This window comes from Dreissena polymorpha, chromosome 3 (assembly GCF_020536995.1).
Source record: "Dreissena polymorpha isolate Duluth1 chromosome 3, UMN_Dpol_1.0, whole genome shotgun sequence".
Lineage (NCBI taxonomy): Eukaryota > Metazoa > Mollusca > Bivalvia > Myida > Dreissenidae > Dreissena > Dreissena polymorpha.
Genome location: NC_068357.1, coordinates 89,945,873 through 89,969,487, shown reverse-complemented (window position 1 = coordinate 89,969,487; position 23,615 = coordinate 89,945,873). Strand labels below are relative to the sequence as shown.

The 23,615-nt window shown below is 38.3% G+C and overlaps 2 protein-coding genes across 3 annotated transcripts; one reads left to right on the top strand and one right to left on the bottom strand.

The window, feature by feature from the left end:
* Nucleotides 1-10,542: 10,542 nt before the first annotated feature.
* LOC127873596 (uncharacterized) lies at nt 10,543-12,690 on the bottom strand. The gene is made up of 4 exons (XM_052417467.1): nt 12,542-12,690; nt 11,956-12,095; nt 11,304-11,564; nt 10,543-11,133 (listed from the first exon to the last, which is right to left on the bottom strand). Exons 1-4 carry the CDS (start codon nt 12,595-12,597, stop codon nt 10,688-10,690), a joined length of 903 nt encoding a protein of 300 aa, XP_052273427.1. The 5' UTR covers nt 12,598-12,690; the 3' UTR covers nt 10,543-10,687.
* Nucleotides 12,691-14,369: 1,679 nt separating this feature from the next.
* LOC127875228 (acylphosphatase-1-like) lies at nt 14,370-23,087 on the top strand. 2 transcript variants are annotated; one of them, XM_052420096.1, is made up of 4 exons: nt 14,370-14,516; nt 16,098-16,114; nt 16,344-16,453; nt 22,657-23,087. In XM_052420096.1, exons 1-4 carry the CDS (start codon nt 14,459-14,461, stop codon nt 22,775-22,777), a joined length of 306 nt encoding a protein of 101 aa, XP_052276056.1. In that variant the 5' UTR covers nt 14,370-14,458; the 3' UTR covers nt 22,778-23,087. The 2 variants fall into 2 exon arrangements, with proteins under 2 accessions (XP_052276056.1, XP_052276057.1); XM_052420097.1 differs by having other exon boundaries at nt 14,425-14,516; nt 16,098-16,140.
* The last annotated feature ends 528 nt before the right edge of the window (nt 23,088-23,615 follow it).

Genomic DNA, 23,615 nt, shown 5'->3' with positions numbered 1-23,615 from the left:
ATTCGATGCCATCCCTAATTTAAACTACAGAATGACTTTAAGATATCATAGTGACATGATACATGAAATAACTGAGATACGTACAAGTCTATTTTACTTTTACCAGATGGAAAGTCTTTCTATTTGAAGTACAGTAATGTGTTTATTGAAATTGTATATGTGTCCCATGGACGCAACAGGCGATGTTTGTTTGCGTCCCTTACAAACATCATTGCGTAATTACACACGTTTTCGCCGCAAACAATTGAGTCTTTGCTTAAAGGATTGGACTTGCCATCATTTCTTAAAACGGTTAAATCCATCCACAACATTGATAGAAGAGTTCTTTTGCAAATATGAGGCTGTCAACATTTATAGATTTTATAGCCCTCTTTCCGTCACTATCGATGTGATGTAATTCCGCCAATTCCATTCAAGTTCACTTAATCCTTAGACTTTTCCCGGAAAAATACATAAATGGATTAACCAATACATTATGGAATGTTGTTGAGTTAGAGGAATATTTAAAAAAATCTCTATGTTAAGGTCACTATTATGATGTTAAGTGTTATATTAGTATTGGAAATTGTATGAACAAATCGCCATTAATCAGGGATAAACACAAGTGTAGAAATGTATACAACAACGATATTTAGTTAATGAGAATGCCAAGATCAATAGTATACATCTTTGGAATGTTTTATGCATTAAAAAATAAACATTTTAAATATAAAAAATGCAAACAAAGATTAAGAATGAAGACAGAAACATAATAAAGACATACATTAGCAACCCATAATCAATGCATCAGCACTGTTTATTTATCTGAATAGACGTACACTTGTATACTACTTTGCAACAAACTTAGCTCTTAAAAATTACTGGTACTAATCCAAAAATCAAAGCGCTGTAGGCACGGAAGGCCTGTGGCTAGATTTAGTGTGCTTGGGAAGAAGTAATGTCCGAATTTCTCCCTTTGTCCGAATTTATCAATCTCCACGCAGAGTTGTCGTTCCTTGCTCTCACATACAACTCTGCGAAAGGCTCAGCACACCATTTTGTCTATAAAATAGCTAAAACCGAACAAACGCATTCAATGTATATTTGATTGGATATTTAAGATCGCATGCATTAAATTAAGAAATATGACTTTTAAATCTACGATAAATCGTGCAAATACTTGCGAGTTTTAATGCAACTCTTTGGAACTATTTTATTGCCCATTTACGCAGATGGAATCATTCCACGCACGTTACATATGTAAATAATTGAACATAATGTTTATTGAGTGACGTTAGGAATTGCTTCGACGTGTGTATTTATGTTGGTTTCTTAACAACAACAAAACATATCAATTTTATAATAATGAATTAAGACTGATATAAGATATCATGGTATGAGATGGTTTTCTTTAATGCAGTAAATGCAATGTAACCGTCGTGCTAGAGATTGTTTAGTATACTGTAACCTCAAGGATTAACGCTTGGTATGATCATGACATGAATGAGACGCTTTCATAACAATAGTCCGTTCGGTGGCAGGGGATATATCAGTGAATGGGGGGTCCATGAAAATTACATATCTTTAGGGTAGGTGTTACCTATGGTCTTTAAAAATCAATTAGGTATTTATAAGATGTATTTCTTGTGTTAGGTTGTAGAAAGAATGTCTCAAAATTTTGGAAAAAAACATTACAACTAGCCACAGCTCCCTAGCAAGGAAATTTTGAATCTTCAAAAAGGAGGTTTTCACTTTTGTTGGAAGTCAATATTTCACGCTGCAGAAACAGAACAAAATTTTGAAGGTAAATTGTGAAAAATCTAAACGTATGGGAGACACTTTTCTAGGCAAATAAACAAAGCACAGGGATGAAATTAGTGAGTAATGTAGCCAAAACTAGGATTGCATTCTGTTTGAATGTTCTGTGCATGCCATGAAATGGGTCAAATTTCTCAATTTTTCATTAAAAATGAGGTGGTCGGGGGGAAAGATCAAGGGCCATAGTTTCACAAGTGAAGAAGCCAGCCTTGTCTTTGGTTGTATTTTCAATGTATATTGCCTATGCTATAACACTGACACAAAAAGGCTTTCTTGTGTCACTTTCTGCTTTGATGCAATGGATTTGACTGTTTGCGGCCTTTCGGAACTCGAAATTTGGTCAAAAATATATCCCCTGCCCCCTTAATCTGAGCCCAACACAGAGGTGAATGTAATGTAACCGTCGTGCAAGAGATTGCGAATTTATACGGTTTGACCCTAGCGGTTGAGTGCAGAAGCTCAGAGACTGTAAGAAAAGAATATATTTGTGTATATACTACAGTGTACATAGACGGTGGAGGACTACACGATACTGGTGGTGGGAACGATAACCTTTTGTTCAACTCTACAGATCTGGTAAAGGTTCGTCTACATAGGCGGTGAAGATATACAACAACAACAACATGGCCGCAAAAAGCTGTTATTGTTGGCGTCAAATAAATCACTTTCAATAGCCTAAATTAAGCTTTTTATAACATAGTTAACAGATCAGGAAAACACTCATACTTCCTTTGTAATGTGTATACAAAAGAAAATCCACTTAAGTAAAAATAGCGGCATCTAGTAGCAGCAATTACAGCAGCAACAGTAGCAGCAGCAGCAGCAGCATCAGCAGTAGCAGCAGTAGCAGCCGTAGCAGCAGCTGCAGCAGTAGTAGCAGTTGCAGCAGTAGCAGCAGTAGCAGTAGTAACAGTAATAGTAGTTGTTGTAGTAGTAATAGTAGCTGCAGTAGAAGCAGTAGCAGCAGCATCAGTAGCAGCAGAAGCAGCAGCAGCAGTAGCTGCAACAGCAGTAGCAGCAGTAGTAGCAGTAGCAGCAGTAGCAGAAGTAACAGCAGAAGCAGCAGTAGAAGGAACAGCAGCAGTAGCAGTAGTAGCAGAAGTAGCTGCAGTAGTAGAAGTAGTAGTAGTAGCAGTAGTAGTAGTAGCAGCAGTAGTAGTAGTAGTAGTAGTAGTAGTAGTAGTAGTAGTAGTAGTAGTTGTTGTAGTAGTATGAGTAGTAGTAGTAGTAGTAGTAGTAGTAGTAGTAGTAATGTAGTAGTAGTAGTAGCGGTAGTGGTAGTGAGACTGGTAGTAGTGGTAGTGAGACTGGTGGTAGTGGTAGTAGTAGTTGTAGTAGTAACAGAATCAGGAGTAGTAATAGTAGCAGTAAAGTAGCAGTACCAGCACCACCAGCAGTAGCAGTAGTAGTAGTTGTTGTAGTAGTAGAATTAGCTGCAGTAGAAGCAGCAGCAGCAGCAGTAGCGACAGTAGCAGCAGCAGCAGCAGTAGCAGTATTATTATTATTATTATTATTAGTAGTAGTAGTAGTAGTAGTAGAAGTAGTAGTAGTAGTAGTTGTAGTAGAAGTAGAAGTAGAAGTAGTAGTAGCAGCAGCAGCAGCAGCAGTAGCAGCAGTAGTAGTAGCAGTAACAGCAGTAGCAGGAGTAACAGCAGTAGCGGCAGTAGCAGTAGTAGCAGTAGTAGCAGAAGTAGCAGCAGTAGTAGTAGTAGTAGTAGCAGTAGTAGTAGTAGCAGTAGTAGTAGTAGTAGTTGTAGTAGTAGTAGTAGTAGTAGTAGTAGTAGTAGTAGTAGTAGTAGTAGTAGTAGTAGTAGTAGTAGTAGTAGAAGTAGTAGTAGTAGTAGTAGTAGCGGTAGTGTTAGTGATACTGGTAGTAGTGGTAGTGGGACTGGTGGTAGTGGTAGTAGTAGTTGTATTAGTAGCAGAATCAGGAGTAGTAATAGTAGCAGAAGCAGTGTAGTAGCAGTTGCAGCACCACTAACAGTAGCAGTAGTAGTAGTTGTTGTAGTAGTAGTAGTAGCTGCAGTAGAAGCAGTAGCAGCAGCAGCAGCAGTAGCGGTATCAGCAGAAGCGGCAGAAGCAGCAGCAGTAGCAGTATTAGTAGTTGTTGTAGTAGTAGTAGTAGGTGCAGTAGAAGCAGTAGCAGCAGCATCAGTAGCAGCAGCATCAGTAGCAGCAGCAGCAGTAGCAGTAGTAGTAGTTGTTGTAGTAGTAGTAGTAGTAGCTGCAGTAGAAGCAGTAGCAGCAGCATCAGTATCAGCAGCAGGAGTAACAGCAGCAGTAGCAGCAGCAGCAGCATTAGCAGCAGTAGAAGCAGTAGCAGGAGTAACAGTATTAACAGTATTAGTAGTTGTTGTAGTAGTAGTAGTAGTAGCTGCAGTAGAAGCAGTAGAAGCAGCATCAGTAGCAACAGTAGCAGCAGCAGTAGCAGCAGCAGCAACAGTAGCAGCAGCAGCAGTAGCAGCAGTAGCAGCAGTAGTAGCAGTAGCAGCTGTAGCAGGAGTAACAGCAGTAGCAGGAGAAGCAGTAGTAGCAGTAATAGCAGAAGTAGCAGCAGTAGTAGTAGTAGTAGCAGTACTAGTAGTAGCAGTAGTAGTAGTAGTAGTAGTAGTAGTAGTAGTAGAAGTAGTAGTAGTAGTAGTAGTAGTAGTAGTAGTAGTAGTAGTAGTAGTAGTAGTATCTTGCCAGTGGTATGGACCCTTTGGTATGGACCTTTAACCCCGCTCACTATCCAGCGTTTAAACTTCCGGGTTTACATTTAAATCGACTATTAATAGCTTATTAATATCTTAGTTAGAAAGTGATTTCAAGCGGTTCCGTAGTGTAGTGGTTACACGCTCGCTTCACATGTGAGAGGCCCAAGGTTCGAGCCCCAGTAGAATCAAATTATTTTATTTGTGTTCTATGTTGACTTTTTGCTTGATGTAGACATTTTAGTTTAAATAAATATGCTGTTATATTGTAACCATTTTTTGTTTTGTCCATGAAATATATGTGTGAGAGGGTGGGGGTGGGTGGGGGGGGGGGGGGGGTTCGTAAACACATTAAAACTTTTACAGTGTTTTCATATCAATGAGTACTCAACCCCTATCGTAAATGAGCAACGTAAGAATAAGTTCAGAATCATCTCCCCTTGAAGTTGAGAAAAATATGAAATTACGCTTACAAGATGAAGCAGATTTTTTAAAACCTACACAGTTCTGTTCCATTAATGAAAACTGCACACGGATACCAGTAAAAAAAGGAAACCAATGTAAATAAAATGAACTATAAAATATTTGGGGGTTACAACACAAAATCATAGATAATGGTTATTTTGGGATTATAACACAACATCATAGATAATGGTTATTTGGGGGTTATAACACAAAATCATAGATAATGGTTATACCAGTATCTTTTTCTATTTTGTTTAAAATAATCGGCCAATATATTAAGATTTTCAGTAGAAAAAAAATCGTTCCATGTAACTTCATTGAGTACCTTTTACACTGAAATTCCCGACGCCCTTTGGTGCTTTGCATCAATACTTATCTTGTGTTATATAGTGATGTTCTGTATTTACAAGGCGGGTTATTGAGATCTGCGAAGAACTTCTTTTAGTGCGCATGAATTAAGTGGTAAATCGGAGTTTTGGGAATTTGGTTTTTGGCAGCCAGCCAATTCGGATAGTCTCAGAAATTGGTATCATTACTATGGCCTTGGGGCTACGTCTCAGGCCAACAAGTGTTACTGCTACTAAATCTACCAACTAGACTGCTTATGCATTAACAATTACAAGTAATGTTAATGCTACGAAAAGTACTCATACTGCTAATACTACAGATACTTCTTTGACTACTGGAACTTTTACAACGAATACCTGCTCTACGACTTCTGGTATTGCTTCTACAGCTAATGATGCTGTTACAATTACTACTGATACTGCTACTACGACTAATGGCGTTGCAGCTGCGACTTCTGGTATTATTAATATGCCGACTAGTACTGCTACTACGACTAAAGGTTTACTACAAATGCCGAAACTGCTGCGACGGCTTCTGATACTGCCAATATGAGTATTGGTAATTATGTTACTAAATTTCTACTGCGACTACAGATATTGTTACTATGACTACTCGCACTGCTACTTCGAATACTGCTACCTCTTCTTGTGGTACTGTTGCAGCGACTACTAGATCTGCTATAACAAGCATCAAAACTGCTACTTTGATTACTGGTACAGTAAGTATCACAACTGGAACCGCTACTATGACAACTGGAACCGCTAATATCACTATTGGTACTACTACAACTACTACTTTGACTACTGGATCTGCTACTACGATCAATGAAACTGCTATAACGATTACTGGTACGGCAAGTAGGATAATTTATACTATACCCATTACTACTGATACTGCTACTACGACTTCTGATACAGATACTATAACTCATTTAACTGCTCCTGTGACTATTGTTAATGTTATTACGACGACTAATTTTGCTACTGTAACTCATGTTACTGTTACTATACCTACCGGTACTGTAACTATGACTACGTGTGCTGCTAATAAGAATACTGGTACTACCAATATAGCTACTAGTACTGCTTTTACGACTGCTGTTACTTCTATTACGAGAACTGGTTTGCTGTTACCACTTCTGGATCGATGCCACGACTAATTATACTGCTACTACGAGCAATTATTTGCTAATTTGGCAAAAGATACTGTTACAACAGCAACCGACACTGCTACAACAACAATTAATACTGCTTCACTTCAACAGGTACTTCTATTTTACGACTAGTACTGCTCCTCAGACTACAGGTACTCCTGATCCGAATTTTGGTACTACTATGACAACTAATACTGCTGCTACGAGTATTGACACTAAGACTACATGAACTGCTTCTTTGACTTCTGATAATGATAATCCTATCATTTGTTCGCTACTATGGCTATAAGTTCCGCCGAAGATGGTAGTCCCGAGTCCGCCTTAAAACGGACAAGGGTTGGGCGTAGGGACAGATACGCTACCCTTGGAGAATCCGCTAGCTGCAGAAACGCCAAAAAGCATAACAACATACATCGTGGAACTGGGAGAAGATGGGCCTTCAGCTAGAGGGGTATAACGCCGGGCGGTTAAAGCCAGAGTCATCTGTAAGCCGTCAGGCCGACGACCATCGTCTCCACCAGGACAATGTCCGAACCATGTACGATACCGGGAAGACAGCGTAAGTGGCCACGGAGATAAGAAGGTCAACCTAAACATCATATGAATTAGCGAATAAAGATGGACTAGTTCTGGGAACTTGGGACTGACTTCCGGCGAGTTCATGCTGTTCCCGGGGAATGAGCAGGGGATGCAGCAGACACCCATCATGACAGCTTCTTTCCACACAAAGGAGAAGAGGATCAACATTGACATAATCCAGTCCTATGTCGCGACGAATAACAGTGAAGAGAACAAGAAGGAAAACTTTTGCAACAGACTGCCAAACATCATACAAGACAGAGCAAAGAGGAACATCATCATTTTATCAGAGACGTCACACCAAGATCGGCAGTGAAAACCGAGGACATGAGGAGATCATGAGCCGACCTGTGCGCCCACAAGAAAGTTTCCACAGAAGGATACACAAGGCAACTTGGGTGCCATCATCCCTGTCAACTAACTGAGAACCAGATCGATCACATGTGCGTCATTCGTCGCTCTTTTCATGATGTACGCGTCAAGCAAGGAACAACTGTTGCAGCGGACTATCACCCCCCTCCTTGTCACCCAAACGAAACTGAAGATGAAGAATAGTTGGACATGGGAGGAGGTCAGCCAACATCAGCTTTAAGATCAATTTCTCTAACAAGTTCAAGGTCCTATTAAACTGTTTAAAGAAAAGACGATAGAGCAGAAGTGGCAGAAAGTAAAAGTAGCGGTGAACTTAACATGCCAAGAAGGAAGAAATAGGAGAAAATGAGGCTATTGTCAACGAAAGCAGAACAAGAGCAGGAAACGCAAGAAACATGATTAGTGTACACAGAAGTAAATAGGACCGTCAAGAGAAGTATAAGAGCAGACAAGTGGAAGTACCTAAAAACGCTAGCAACGGAAGCAGAAAAGGCAGCACACCAGATCAGAACTAAAAACCTGTACAATATAATCAAGAGAAAATGGGAGGAAAGTATGTAAAACCAGAGAAGTTAATAAGGGACAAGATCGGAGGAGTTAATTATAGGAGATGACAAAGGGCAGAAGATGTGGATAGAGCACTTCCAGGAGCTACTTAATAGGTCAGCTGATGCGAACCTACCGGACATACCGCCAGCTACAAGCGATCTGCCAATCAATTGCTGCGCACCCACGAAGGAAGAGATCCGCAACGCCGTGAAGCAATTGAAAAACGGAGAGTCTGATGTACCTGACAGCATAGCGACACAAGCGCTGAAGGCTGACGTCGAGACCAGTGTGGAGCTACTCTACCCGCTCTTCAGCAAGAATTGGGAAGAAGAAGCAATACCAACAGAGAGGAAAGAGGGTTAACCCATCAACTCCTCAAGAAAGGCGACATCGGTTTTTCATCCACCTACCGAGGGATAACGCTGTTGTCCATAACAGGAAAGGTGTTTAATCGGATCCTGCTGAACCGAATGAAAGACGCTGTAGACGCATCTCCGTGACCAACAAGCCTGCTCCCGAAAGGAGAGATCGGGAACGGATCAAATCGTAACCCTGCACATCATTCTGGAGCAATCCGTGGAGCGGAACTCACTCCTCTGCGTCAACTTCATCCACTATGAGAAGGCGTTAGACAGCGTTGACCGGAAGTCCCTCTTGAGACAACTAAGACACTACGGAGTGCCAGAAAAGATCACCAACATCATCAGTTAATCTTATGAAGGGATGATCAGCAGAATTAACGGCAGACAGCCCACATACGCTTTTGAAATAGAACTGGAGTGAGGCAAGGCTGCTGTCACCTTTCCTTTTCGTGCTGGCCATTGACTGGGTCCTGAAAATCTCGACGAACACAATCGAAACGTAATCCAGTGGACACTTTGGAAGCAGTTTGACGACCGCGACTTTCCAACGATGTGGCTCTTCTCTAACACACCCAACAACATATGCAGAAAAAGACCAACTTCGTTGTGGTCAACTCGGCTAGACAGGGCCTCGTCATCAACAGAGGGTAGAGCAACATGTTCAAGACCAACGCACCCAACGACACAGTCCAAGGCGAGGCGATGGATGAGGTGGAGAGCTACCCTATCTCAGCAGCATCCTGGACAACCATGGAGGAATATTCTAGTATGCAGATATCAGAACCCGAATGTGCAGCCTTTCATCAGCTGAAAAACATCTGGGGATACAGCGCGATAGGCATCAACACCAAGAGTAGGCTCTTAATTACAATCGTGAAGCTAATACTACTCTGTGGAACAGAGACCTGGAGAACCACCGTCACTTACATGGAGAAATTCAAGGTCTTCATCACCTACCGCCGCAGAAAGATCATTAAGATCCGCTGGCCAGGCAAGATCACCAACGAAGACTTATCGAGAAGAACAAACCAGCAGTCCGTTGAAGAGATGGGACGATGACTATGGCTTCTGGTACGGCTACTATGACTATTAGTATTGTTGTAATTACTTCAAGTCTTACTTATTATAATTATTATAATTATGATTATTATTATGATAATGATGATGATTATGAATATTATTACTATTATAACTACTACTTCTACTACTACTACTACTACTACTACTACTACTACTACTACTACTACTACTACTACTACTACTACTACTACTACTACTACTACTACTACTACTACTACTACTACTACTGCTGCTGCTGCTACTGCTACAACTACAAAATATTTATCAATACACTTGAAGACTTTTCTTACGCATCACTTTTCAAACTTGAATATCTCAGTAATGAGTTACGATTTTGATTTAAGATTGCACATGTGATCATTTGACTATATTCTGTGCAAGATAACGATAAAATCATTCATCCGTGACGATCGGGCGCTTCTGCAAGTGGGGTAGGTGTGGTTTCATATTTTTGCACGTTAAAATGGTAAAACGCGATTTGATTCTTATTTTATTTCAATTTCTTCATTTAAGGTGGTTTGATACACCAGGAAAACAAAAATAATAATTTAAAAATCAATATGTCTATATCATATAGACTTATATAATATGTACAATATGTCATATGTATATAAAATTTCAGGAGCGCAACTGCGCAATCGGCATGTTGCAGGCTACCTTCCCCACTTGCTGAAGCATCCGAACGTCACAGATGAATGATTTTATCGTTTGCTCGCACAAACTGTAGTCAAATGATCAATTTTCAAAATATTATCTCATAACTGAGATATTAAAGTTTGAAAAATGCTGCGAAAAATCACCAAGTGTAGTACAACGCTATTGTAATTCCAATTAAATTTCAATTTCATGATTCTCGGTGGGTTTTTACACCAGGAAAACATAACATTAATTAGAAAAATGATATGACTCGTATAATTTTCGTGAGCGCAATGTTGCAAACCGGTCGGTCATTAAGACGTGTAAGTAAATGCGCTTTACTTTCCACATTATCATTTTACCACGTACGATTCTGAGATTTTCACGATTTCAGTGTTTTTTTTTTTAATTTGTTGTGTTTGATATTTTAATGCTGATCAATTTCAATTAAATATACATGAAGTGTTGGATGTTGAATTAGTCCGAGTCCAAATTTCAACAAAATCCGTTCTAAAATAAGGGAGCTATATTGATTTAAATAGTGTATATAAAACGTAACAACTCGGTAAAAAAAATAACAATAAAATAATCGTAAAAGTACAAAAAAAAGCATGAATATAAACACACAAATAAAAACAGACAACGCCAAACGTCTAATAATAGTCTCTGAAGATCATTCGGATAGATTTCGTCCCATACTGAATCCACCTCTGGAAGCACCGAAACTGACAGCAGTTGGAGACGCACGTGTCGGTGACTTTAAGCAGACGATACTGCAGGAACTTATTGTATAGAGGCACGCTGACACGCTTTCTTCTGCGTCTTGGAATCTCCAAGACTTCCAGTGCCTTGTATGACGGCCTGCATGGGCAGCTGGAGTGACAGGGGTTCCCCTGATACTGGATGTCGATCTCCCTGTCAGTCTTGTCAGCACAAAAGCTATCGTTAAATTTTTCAGACTCGATGTCGCTGCTTCCGCACCTACTCGACGACCGACTCCGACGGCGCTTTTTTGGACTTTCTGCATCTGATACCGGGAAATCATGAATACGCTTTACCGGAAGCAACCTGCACAAGGCTTGAAGCTCCTTCGACTCAGCTGTAATCATTGTCAAATAAGGTTAGTATCGTATAGAAAAGATAACACAAATATTGAATTTCTGACTAGAATTTGGTTAATTTTAAAACATTCTGACAACTTATGAAATAAACACTACCGCTATATGACTGTTTCCGATATATTACGCAAATGAAGAGTTTAAACCATACCTTGTCGAGGTCGTTTATATTCTCTCCGTCCCGTGCGCTCAGACAAGCCAGCCTCCTTCCTCTTCCGCTTGTACACCCCGGTGTCGCCCTCGCCTAGCTCCAGTGACCGTGCACGTCGGGTGTTCGTCGGCTTAACGGCGACTGGTCGGCATTCATTGTCGGCGACAGGTGCCAGTACAGAAGCCAAAGTATCGCCGATAGAAACCGACGAGTATGCTGCCAGTGATAGGGTATTAACATTTGTGCTTGACTTCAAGGATTCTGAGGTAAAAAAATAGACGAGTAAGATTACAAAGCAGTACATTAATTAATATTAATATGTATTCAGGTATTTCAGAACACAACTTATTTTCAGTATGGATGAAATACCAAAGAGCTTTCTTGTGACGTAGAGGAACTCGAATTATTTGTGTCCACAAAATCAAGAAATGTGATAGTTAAGACATCAAAACCAGTGTTAAATATAGAATACGTCCATCTAATTAGACGGAAACCTAATTCCTACAGCTTTAATCTAAGCACATACCACAAGTTTTGTCCTTGTAGTATTCGTACACATGTAGCGGAAAAGTAAATAAAGATTAATACAAGAAATGTTTATTAAAACAAAAGAATTAAATTGAAGTAGTGGCAAACGCAAAAAATAAAGTACCTAAGAGCTCTACTTGCTGGATGCAAGTTCTTGCAAGAAGGCCAAGAGCAGAATCGAGGTCATTCTCAGAGGAAGAAACTGGCACAAGGTCAGAAGAAGTGACCTTTGAAAGTTCAGAAGTGATAGGAGCAGTACTGAAGCTGGATGAAGAAACAAGAAATTTAGGCAACAGAAAGACAGGAAATCGTGTTTTGTTAAAAAAAAAATACAAAAAAAACACGTTTTCGTCAACTGTGACCAATTACCAGCACAAACATTACCTGGGTAATAATTCAATCAAGTTGATGACATGAAGGACTGATGTTTAATTTCGTTGCCGTTTGGATTTGTTATGTCTACTTTCATTTAAAAGTAATTTATATATACACAAGCCGTGTCTAAATTAAAGTTGTTTTATAACATCAGTTAAGATTCAAACAATCCTATTTTATCTGTATTTTATTTATGTTTTTAAAATGCATAATCCGAACGTTTTACCCCACCCAGTTATGTTTACTATTTTCAAAATAGAAAATATACTTTTTAAGAAGAAATGATACTAATTTTTGCCTTAAAACGTTATGATAAATTTCACTGTAGCCAATACCATTGCTGGGACAACTCTTGGTACGCCGCGTCTATTAATATCTGCAAATCTTCCATTTTTCAATGAGCGCTGTAAAAGACGTCTTTCTCTATTGCCAAACAATGGCTGAATGTTGATGTTGTTAAGGACGTCACAACAATAACGACACAATCGCGACGTCGAGTTCCATCCGGTACGGTTAAAAATCTTACAACGTTTTTGACGTGAAGATCTCGCGAACATGATTGTGATAATGGTCGTTTTCTCGGCTTTTGTGCATAATAAACGTTTGCCGACGACTTGAATCGCATGGTATGGGATATATATATATATATATATCTAAACTTACACAAACGGAAACAGTTCTGTCAATTTACAATATTTCATATTTAATATCTGTTTGTGGTTATCAAGGAACAGATCTGTAAAAAAAGAAGGAAAACAAAAAGAAATTAATAGCCGATGCTTATAATGAAGTTATTCAACAGGTTGATGTATTGATTAACCGGTATATATACTACTGATCTATATTTCAAAAGGACCGTCACTGAATATAGAAAAAATCGCGAAACTATACGTCACTCGATATTGAAAAACGACAATTGGCCAGACCAACAAAATTTGATTTTGGTGAAATATTTATTGCAATAACGACAAAGTGACAATGAAATGTACAACTGTCGCGTATGGTTGGCAATTGTCAACCTCAAAGGCAGACACGTACATGCAACATTAAATAAACATGGTCTAATCGGATTCCGTAAGCTATTTTTTTTATAAGCGATGCATTTGTTTAAAAAAATGTCATCTGTAATATTAGCTCTCACAAAATCTATTTTCCGTCGGGCGTGTATGTGCTTAGCGAGACTTTATTTGAATATTACAAAAATCTTTTATTTCTTTATTGTCAAGATTGATATACTTTCTATACTGTCTCATAAATTAAAATTCTTTGTTAGAAGAATTAAACACACAATATATATTTTTCAATATTTTAATAAATATCCGAAAACTGAGGTCACAGCGGCGTAGACGTACGCGCATTTAAGCAGAAGTAGTTTATCGACCATGTATGAACATGTATACCTTTTAACGATAATTAATCAAAAAGTAACGATCGAGAATCCCGAACTCCAATTATAGTAAAAACATTAACGTATAAATTTTGTAATGTGTTCTATAAGGTAACATGTTTGTTTGTATGTGGTTGCATTCAGTTGTCTTTTTGATACACCATCAAACCAAAAACCGCACTTACCGGTAGGTCTCTACAATATTGATAAGATGGCGAGTATTGATTGAGCTGCACGTGCTAATATGGAGCCTATGCCCGGTGTCTGTATGGGCTACATTATTCTGTTCGCTAATGAGATCACGAAACGTTTAAAGTGAATTTATACATAGACTTTGTCCCTTGTTATAGGGGACAAGAAATCTCCTGACCAGACTGCGCGAATTCGGCTATAATATTACTCGTATGTTGTGAAATTATTTGTATCACGTTGCTAGGAACGTCTTGCAGCAATTCCAATGAGTTAAATGTCACGCCATGCTTTTCATATGGACATCGAAGGACATGATTCAATTGATACAACAGTAAAAGTTGATAAAGAGCTAGTTTGTATGTGAATATGTGCTGGAGTTTCTTTGATCTAATGTAAATCCATTAACCAGGAATATTCTTGCATATTCTTGCATGAGTGTTTATAGTTTTTTGTGTACCAATTATAGCCGAGGCATGTGCCTCATCGTGCTTAAACCTAAGCATGTCTATGACGCTGGGTCTACTTGGTATAATAAGGATAATGCAAAATTATGAGACATGGACCCTCATTGCAGGCGAACTGGACTAAACCAGATAAAACGAGTATTGAATTCACTTCGGTTGCTCCCCTTGGTATTGAATTCAACATTTCCTTATTTGCAAACAAGTCAAACATGGACTCCAGCAAAAAGCTTATTTCAGTTGAATTCGAGATATTTGGACTAGTGCAAGGTATGCATCAAAAATAAGGTTCTGCTTCAATTGAAATCCATGTAATTATGTATAAATGTTCTTTGTGGTCATGCAGTATTCGCGTACTGTAATGAATAGGTAAATTATTATAAATAATTCATTCATCCAACGCATTTAACATATGAGCCTTGTTCTGGGAATACTGGGCCTAACGCATGTGCACACAGGCTAATCAGGGACAACACTTTCCGCCTTAACTGGATTTTTGCTAAGAAGATACTTTCTTTAAACAGGAAATATCATAAAAGCGGAAAGTGTTTTGCCTGATTAGCCTGTGCGGACTGTAGTCCAAATAATTAGACGTAAGCTACCCCGCTTAAATGTAAATCAATGTAAATCGACCTCATATTTATAGGAGTAGTGCGGACTGCACAGGCTAATCTGGTACGACACTTTACACACATGCGTTTTGCCCAGTTTTCTTAGAATGAGGCTCATATAATCATCAAGGATGGGATCTGCTACAGGACCGGTTAGCGCAGTGGTGGTTACACGCGCTTCTCTCCATGGCAGTCCGTGTTAAATCTCCAGTCCCGGTGCATGTGCGTTTGGTGGACGGTTCGGTTTCCGCCAGGTACTCTGGCCCCTCAAAACAATGCGTCACCAAAGTGGTATTTCCATGTATTTGAAACTAAATGGCTGGACATTGCAGCTATACTAAAAAATGTGTGTAAAATTTCGTGAGTCTAGTAAGTTAACTAGGTTGGAGTTGTGGGACACATTCTGGGAATGCAGCCTTGGGCGCAGAAGGACCTCATAAACTTCTAAAGAAGCAGTCTTCTATAATTATAGGATGGGGTACTAAAAGACAAGCATGGAATCACATACAGGACAGATGGGTGGAACACTGATACATGTATATGATGAAAGAACTAGAGAAAAGATCACAGCAAACGAAATGCGGGTGCTATGGTACTCCAGAGACAAGAATAGTAAACCTTTCTTATTTCACATTATTGCTGCTTTTCCGCCTTCGAGACAAGAATAGTTCACCTTTCTGATGTCAAGTTACTGCTGTTCCTCCAACTTAAGACAAGAATAGTTCACCTTTCCACTATCAAGTTACATCTCATTTTCCAAACTCGAAAATAGTTTGGTACAAAGTAGTTGCAAGCAGTAGATCAAGAATAAGCTGTCACTAGCTTAATTCATTACCATTAAATATTTTGTTTAACATATTTCTTTGGGAACAACTAAATCTCTAACAAGTGTGTATTTCGACATTTATGAGGTCCTTCCTCACTTGAAGCTCCATAATGTGAGAACCCAGAATGTTTAGAGGCACTCCTGCCAAATTAACCTGCTAGGCTCATGAAAGTTGATACTTATTTTGTATTATAGCTGCAAACTATTTCCAGCTACATTGTATAAAAAAATTATATATTTACTGAAAGGCATTCAATTTTGATGTTTTCTTGTGCCGTTGGGGAAATTTGGAGTACCGAAGGAAACCCCACCTGTGCATTATGGTTACCCTTATCCGAAATCACATTTGGTGGAAGTGGGGTATTAACCATAATTTATTGTGTAATAATTTAAGTTTTTTTTTTCTTTTTTCAGATGTGTTCTTCCGAAAGGTATGCATAATAGTACTTATGAACAGGTAAACATCTAGTGAGACTTTGTATACATGTAGATGGTAAAACATTTTTCTGGTAAAATAATGTTAATGGGTCTCCTGAACATAATGTAGCTTTGGCCTTATAGTGCACAGAAGTGCTTAATTGAGCCAATATTTCTATATTTATTTTCATGGTTTTTATCTTTGCCATAATCAACCAGTTTGTCTGTGTTTGTATTGAACAGTACACAAAAAAGACGGCTAAGCGGCTGGGGCTAGTTGGCTGGGTGATCAATGCGGAGTCTGGCACGGTACAGGGACTGGTGGAGGGGCCTGAGGATAAGGTCGCAGAAATGTGAGAGCAGGGACCAGGGTTTTAATGAGCCTTGTTCTAGAAAAACTGGATTTAATGCATGCGCGTGGTGTCGTTCCAGATTAGCCTGTTCAGTCTGCCCAGGCTAAACATGGATGACACTTTCCACTTCTAGGGTATTTTTTGTTTCAAGGCCGTCTGTTCTGAATATAATTCTGTGCATGACACTTTACACATGAATTAATCCCTGTTTTAACAGAGCAAGGCTCAATTAACAAATACAGTAGTCATTACATGTCAATTCTTTTTTGTTATTGAAACATGAACATGGGCACAGTACTGGGGCTGGTCACCAGGTGGGTCGCCAGAGTTATCAATTAGGTCACAATAAATATGAAGCCAGGGGCCATGGTTCAAATAAAAAAAGAATGTCAAAACATGTACAATTAAAATCATGGTATTAAAGCACAAACTTGGACACAGTACAGGGAATGGCTGAAAAGGATTAGATTGCAGAAATGATAAAGCAGGGGTCATGTTTCATTTAAAAATCCAGCTCAGGTTTAATTAATAATATTATAAATGTCACTGTATTATCATGTCTGACACAGTTTAGGGAATTGATGAATGTCAGTAGCATATTATATCGGGAATGTAAAGGCAGTGACCATCGTGTCAGAAATTCTATGGTTGAGTTCTCAGATATGTGAAAGGAATCTTGCATGGAAGGTCCCTTTTGATTTTTTAGCTCCACTGGTCAGAGGCCAGTGGGGCTTATGTCATGGTCCTGTGTCCGTCATGCGTGCGTGCGTCCGTGCGTGCATTAACTTTTTCTTTTAACATCTTCGTCTCCTAAAGTACTGGTCCAATTCTGATGAAATTTCTCAGGAATGTTTCTTGGGTGAACCTCTTTCAAATTTGTACAAATTATGCCCCTGGGGTCAAATTTGACCCCGCTCCGGGGTTACAAAATTGAAAATTTGCTTATATAAGGCCTATTTTGTGAAAACTTTCAAAATCTTATCATCCATAACCATTTGGCCTAGGTCTATCAAATTTGGTATGTAGAGACATCTAATAGTCCTCTACCAAATTTTCTTCAAATTATGCCCCTAGGGTCAAATTTACCCTGCCTCGGGGGTCACAAAATTGAACATATGCTTATATACGACCTATTTTGTGAAAACTTTCAAAATCTTCTTGTCCATAACCATTGGGCCTAGGGCTATCAAATTTGGTATGTAGAGACATCTAATAGTCCTCTTCCAAATTTCTTCAAATTATGCCCCTGGGGTCAAATTTGACCCTGCCCCAGGGGTCACAAAATTGAACATATGCTTATATAAGGCCTATTTTGTGAAAACTTTCAAAATCTTCTCGTCCACAACCAAGGGCCTAGGTCTATCAAATTTAGTATGTAGAGACATCTTATAGTCCTACCAAATTTCTTCAAATTATGCCCCTGGGGTCAAATTTGACCCTGCCCGATTGTGTCACAAAATTGAATATATGCTTATATAAGGCCTATTTTGTGAACATTTTCAAAATTTTCTCATCCATAACTATTGGGCCTAGGGCTATCAAATTTAGTATGTAGAGACATCTAATAGTCCTCAACCAAATTTCTTCAAATTATGCCCCTGGGGTCAAATTTGACCCTGCCCCGGGGGTCACAAAATTGAACATACGCTTATATAAGATCTTCTCGTCCATAACCATTGGGCCTAGGTCTATCAAACGTGGTATGTAGAGACATCTAAAAGTCCTCTAACAAATTACTCAAATTATGCCCCTGGGGTCAAATTTGACCCTGCCCCGGGGTCACAAAATTGAACATATGCTTATATAAGGCCTATTTTGTGAAAACTTTCAAAATCTTCTCGTCCATAACCATTGGGCCTAGGGCTATCAAATTTGGTATGTAGAGAAATCTAATAGTCCTCTACCAAATTTCTTCAAATTATGCCCCTGGGGTCAAAGTTGACCCTGCCCCACTTATTTTGTGAAAACTTTAAAATCTTCTTGTCCATAACCATTGGGTCTAGGGCTACCAAATTTGGTATGTAGTGACATCTTTTAGTCCTCTACCAAGTTTTTTTAAATTATGCCCCTGGGGTAAATTTGACCCTGCCCTGAGGTCACAAAATTGAACATACGCTTATATAAGGCCTATTTTGTGAAAACTTTAAAAACCTTTTTGTCCATAAACATTGGGCCTAGGGCTACCAAATTTGGTATGTAGTGAAATCTTATAGTTCTCTACCAAGTTTGTTCAAATTTTGCCCCTGGGGTCAAATTTGACCCTGCCCCGGGCGATCACAAAATTGAACATATGCTTATATAAGGCCTATTTTGTGAAAACTTCAAAAATCTTCTTGTCCATAACCATCCAGCCTAGGGCTATCAAATTTGGTATGTAGTGACATCTTATAGTCCTCTACCAAATTTGTTCAAATTTTATCCCTGGGGTTAAATTTGAACCTGCCCCGGGGGTCACAAAATTGAACATATGCTTATATAATGCCTATTTTGTAAAAACTTTAAAAAAAAATCTTGTCCATAATCATTAGGCCTAGGGCTACACAATTTGGCATGTAGTGACATTGTATAGTCCTCCACTTAGTTTAATTATACCCCAGGAGTCTAATTTGACCCTGCCCTGGGGGCCACAAAATCGATTATATGCTTATATAGTGCCTATTTTGTGAAAACTTTAAAAATCCTTCTGTCCTTTACCATAAGGCATAGGGCTACCAAATTTGGTATGTAGTGACATCTAATAGTTCTCTACCAAGTTTGTTCAAATTATGCCCCTTGGGTCAAATTTGACCCTGCCTGGGGGGTCACAAAACTGAACATACGCTTATATGGGGCCTATTTTGTGAAAACTTTAAAAATCTTCTTGTCTATTACCATTGGGCCTAGGGCTACCAAATTTGGTATGTAGTGACATCTAATGAACCTCTACCAACTTTGTTCAAATAATGCCTCTGGGGTCAACTTTGACCCTGCCCTGGGGGGGTCACAAAATTGAATAAACGCTTATAAAGCGCCTATTTTGTGAAATCTTTAAAAATCTTCTTGTCGAAAACCATTCAGACTATGGCTACCAAATTTGGTATGCATTAACATCTTATAGTCCTCTACCAAGTTTGTACAAATAATGCCCTTTGGGTCAAATTTGAGCCTGACCAGCAGGTCACAAAATTGAAGATTATATACGCTTATATCTAGCTTATTTTGTAAATTTTTAAAAAATATTCTTGTCCTTAAATCTAGGACCTAGGGCTACCATATTTTGTATGTACATGTAGTGAGATATAGTAGTCCTCTACAAAGTTTGCTCAAATTATTCCCCTGGGGTTAAATTTGACCAAGCCCAGGGGGTCACAAAAGTGTACATGTGCTTAAATAGGGCCTATATTTAAGTATTTGCACATGCAGAGAATATTTGTTTCAGCCTTTTTTCAGCAGTGGAGCGATACAGGGCCATCATGGCCCTCTTGTTATTACAATTTCGAAGTATTCAGTATTGCATGTTGGTTTGTAACTTTAAAGAACCAAAACATGTACATTTTGCCTATCAATACTAGTCTAGATTACTGGTATACAAGTTGTAAACATTTTTCAGACTACTTCTGTGAAATGTGCTACAGCAGGGATTTAAAAAAAAATGGGCCGGGTGGACATTTCTAAAAAGGGCAATTAAAACCAAGCTATTATAGTAAATCTTTGTAATAAATAAATATGAATATTTGTGATATATTTACGTTTAAATTGTTTCAAGCCATTAAGTTTATGATGGTCAACGCAAAATAAGCTGCATTTCTTAAGTTTGTCTCAGAGGCTAGCAAAAGCTCAGGCTTATCAGGGAAGACACTGTCCGCTTTACATAAGGGTTTGTTTAAATGAAATCTCTTCTAAACGAAGATCTACTCTAAGTGGACTGCACAGGTTTTCCCAGAATGCAGCTAATTTAAGCATTTGGATGACCATGATTTGGTAATTAAGGCAAAGCCTTCACATAAGAATAAGGGTAGTGCAATATAAAGGGCAGCAGGGGGCATCTATCTTGGAAAAAGGTGCTGCACCCTGATATGTACACATGTATCGCTAGCTGGAGTACTGGTGTATGGATGAACATGTTTTGTTGGCTCCTTTTTTTGCGTTGTTTTTCAAAACTTGCACTTAAGAAATTGTAAGGCAGCATCATTAACTGGTTAACATGAATTAAATGACTCATGTCTATTTTAATTTGCATCGGTGCGCTGTAAGGTCAAGTCGAAACCTGTAAAAATATAACAAGAAATATCTTTAAAAAAGATATACGGCGTTGATTGTGGTCGATGTTTATGAACGATCAAAAGTTATCTCTATGAGATAAAAAGTAGCGGATGCTTTTTTTTCTGCGCAGTTCTTAGCTCCATCACAAGCAAATCAATTACGGGGTGTTGCGCCAGATTTCGTGGCTTATTTTGCTTTATGTGATATTATTACTCAGATATCTATATTTACAGAATAGAAAATCACAAGAATCATGAAAATAAACGAGTGTATATTGGTCAGCCGGCAATACTCGAATCTTATTTAATTGCATAATTATAGTATAGTGAATTATTGTGCTCATTCTTAATAAACTGGTCTTAATGGATAAATATTTCTAATTAATTTTATCAAAATTGGTCCTTATCATGCAAATGTTGAAAACATATTAAAAATCGATGATTGACATACCACAATAATATCGCCGAATATCTTTATTTAGTATCTTTCTGATCAAAACAGACTTCAAGTGCACAAAGTTGACGAGACGGCGTTTATATAAAGATTTCTGCAACTGACGGCAAACTGACCTTGATACCTTGCGGATTGGAATGCGATGCATTAAAGTTAGGTAACAATTCTGCTGCTGAAACGACGGCTTGTTTACGCCAACTGTACACGACCAAGGCAACAGCTGTGCCTAAAATATTGATATATCGACAAAGCGACTAAACGAACTATTTACTCCATCAGACAAAAATAGCATAGATTCCAATTTTTTCCTTCAATGAAAAGATCGCAACCCCTTCTGCGAACTCCGGTGATGAACTGTATATAAACTCTGACTTTCACACACTGGCCGCGAATTGACCCGAAACCTCGCGGGTTGAAATTGAAATGCAATGCAAGTAAGTACTAAATATGAGAATATAGCCTTTAGTATAAACGCTTTTGCGCTGGTAATTCTCTGAAAATAAAAGGTGAACGCACAAACTGTATTTATGTCGAAAATTGATTGTAAAACTGTTCTATCTATTGAGCCTTTTCATTAGAGATAAAATTGTTTCATGCAGTAAAACAGTGTTACAAAGACGCGGATATGTTTCCAATGTTCTGGTGTTAAACTCAAATCAGCCAATGGAATAAATGAAGTGTATTCATTCGTACCTAGCCGCGGGAAATTTTATTTGAATATTATTGGACACTTACAAAGGTCAAGTCAGGGTGAAAAGCTGGCTTAATACAGCTTACGCCGAAAAAAATGTGATGTGTGCCAATAGTGTATTTAATATAACAGATGCCATATATTGTGTCTTCATGATAAGTTCTCTGAAGTGAAAGCGACACGAAACACACTTTTGTGTGGGACCACGGAGCGTATATTCTAGAGTCCGTTGTGGGACAGAACTGGCAAGAGATGTGTCAGATTATCTGAGGTTCCTTAAAGGGGCCTTTTCACGCTTAGCTTAATTGACAAAATAGAAAAAAATTGTTTCACATTCGCAAATTTTCCTTGAAGTTATGATATTTGTGAGGAAACAGTAATACTGAACATTTACCATGCTCTAAAATATCCATTATGTGCATCTTTTGACGATTTAAAAACCTGAAAATTATAAAGCGTTGCAACGCGAAAACGATTGAATAATTTGGAAAATTCTGTTGTTGTCGTTGTATTTTTTGATACTACGAGGATTGCATATATAATGTAAAAAATTTGACGATGATGGTATAAGGGTCTAGTGGAAAGAGCAGTAGACTTTTGCGCCATGGCTCCAGGGGTCAGTGGTTCGAGCCCTGTTGAGTGTAACTTTTTTTAATTCTTTAATTGTTTTCTTGTTTTTTAACTGGAGATTTTTAGACCCAATGTTAACATTTATCAATATAAAGCATTTAATGACAAACTTAAAAAAATGCCAAAATCTGTGAAAAGGCCCCTTTAAATATCACAGAGGTTTACAATTATGTTGTGTTTTTTTCAGCAAAAACTGGCTGGAAAATGAAGGCAGCCCAGAGTCGAGGGTTGACAAGGCTGTGTTTACCAATGAAAAAGAAATAGATAAATTATCATTTGAATCATTCACTGTAAATGACTATGACTAAAGCACCAGTTTGCACCATCTACTTAGTGTTGTTAGCAGCTGTGAATGACATCTCCGGTATAATGCATTAGAGAATCATTAAGTCACGAAACTGTGCCATATGATTTAGGAATGTACATGTATTACAGATTGGAAAGTGGTCAGCAATTAACTAATGAAACACGTTTAATACTAGTAGTTAACATGTTCCCTTCATTGCCATAAACTGCACAATTATTTTAACTATTGACAGTGGTGCAATATTTCCATATATAAGTGCATGTATTCATCCTCCTGTTTCCTGAAGATTATAAATAAAAGATTTATTGGAATTGTTCTGTTATCTGTTATCATCCACTTTTATAACATCATTCTTATTTATGGATTTTTTAATTGACACTGCAATGTATGTAACATGCATTCTTGTCTTGATACAAGAAATATTGCACCAGAGTTTTTGAAAATATTAATGGAGAATATAATGATCCTTATGTCAAAACCAACTTTAAAATGATGATTGATGTAAAGAGATGTATTTAATTCCAAGTTAGCCTCAACATGCACATTTATATGGGTCATTAGAGCTTTAAGAATATTCTTTATTCTTAGCCTCAGTCAGTGAATAGGAAATGGACATTTTAAAAGGCTGTTCTCACAGGTATGAACAAATTAACGTATTGTTCTAAGGCTCCGTTGGTGAAAGAGGACCCATTTTTGACCTTGAAGGATGACCTTGACCTTTCACCACTCAAAATGTGCAGCTCCATGAGATATACATGTATGCCAAATATGAAGTTGCTATCTTCAATATTGCAAAAGTTATGGCAAATGTTAAAGTTTGACGCAAACAAACCAACAGA

What these genes read in the sequence shown, in the direction of transcription:
- LOC127873596 (XM_052417467.1), bottom strand. Translation starts at nt 12,597, where the DNA reads ATGGAAGATTTGCAGATATTAATAGACGCGGCGTACCAAGAGTTGTCC. An exon ending in CAAGAGTTGTCCCAGCAATG is followed by an intron (nt 12,096 to 12,541) that starts GTATTGGCTACA and finishes TTCTTCATCCAG; the next exon opens with CTTCAGTACTGCTCCTATCA. An exon ending in CCAGCAAGTAGAGCTCTTAG is followed by an intron (nt 11,565 to 11,955) that starts GTACTTTATTTT and finishes TTTTTACCTCAG; the next exon opens with AATCCTTGAAGTCAAGCACA.
- LOC127875228 (XM_052420096.1), top strand. Translation starts at nt 14,459, where the DNA reads ATGGACTCCAGCAAAAAGCTTATTTCAGTTGAATTCGAGATATTTGGA. An exon ending in GAGGATAAGGTCGCAGAAAT is followed by an intron (nt 16,454 to 22,656) that starts GTGAGAGCAGGG and finishes TGTTTTTTTCAG; the next exon opens with CAAAAACTGGCTGGAAAATG.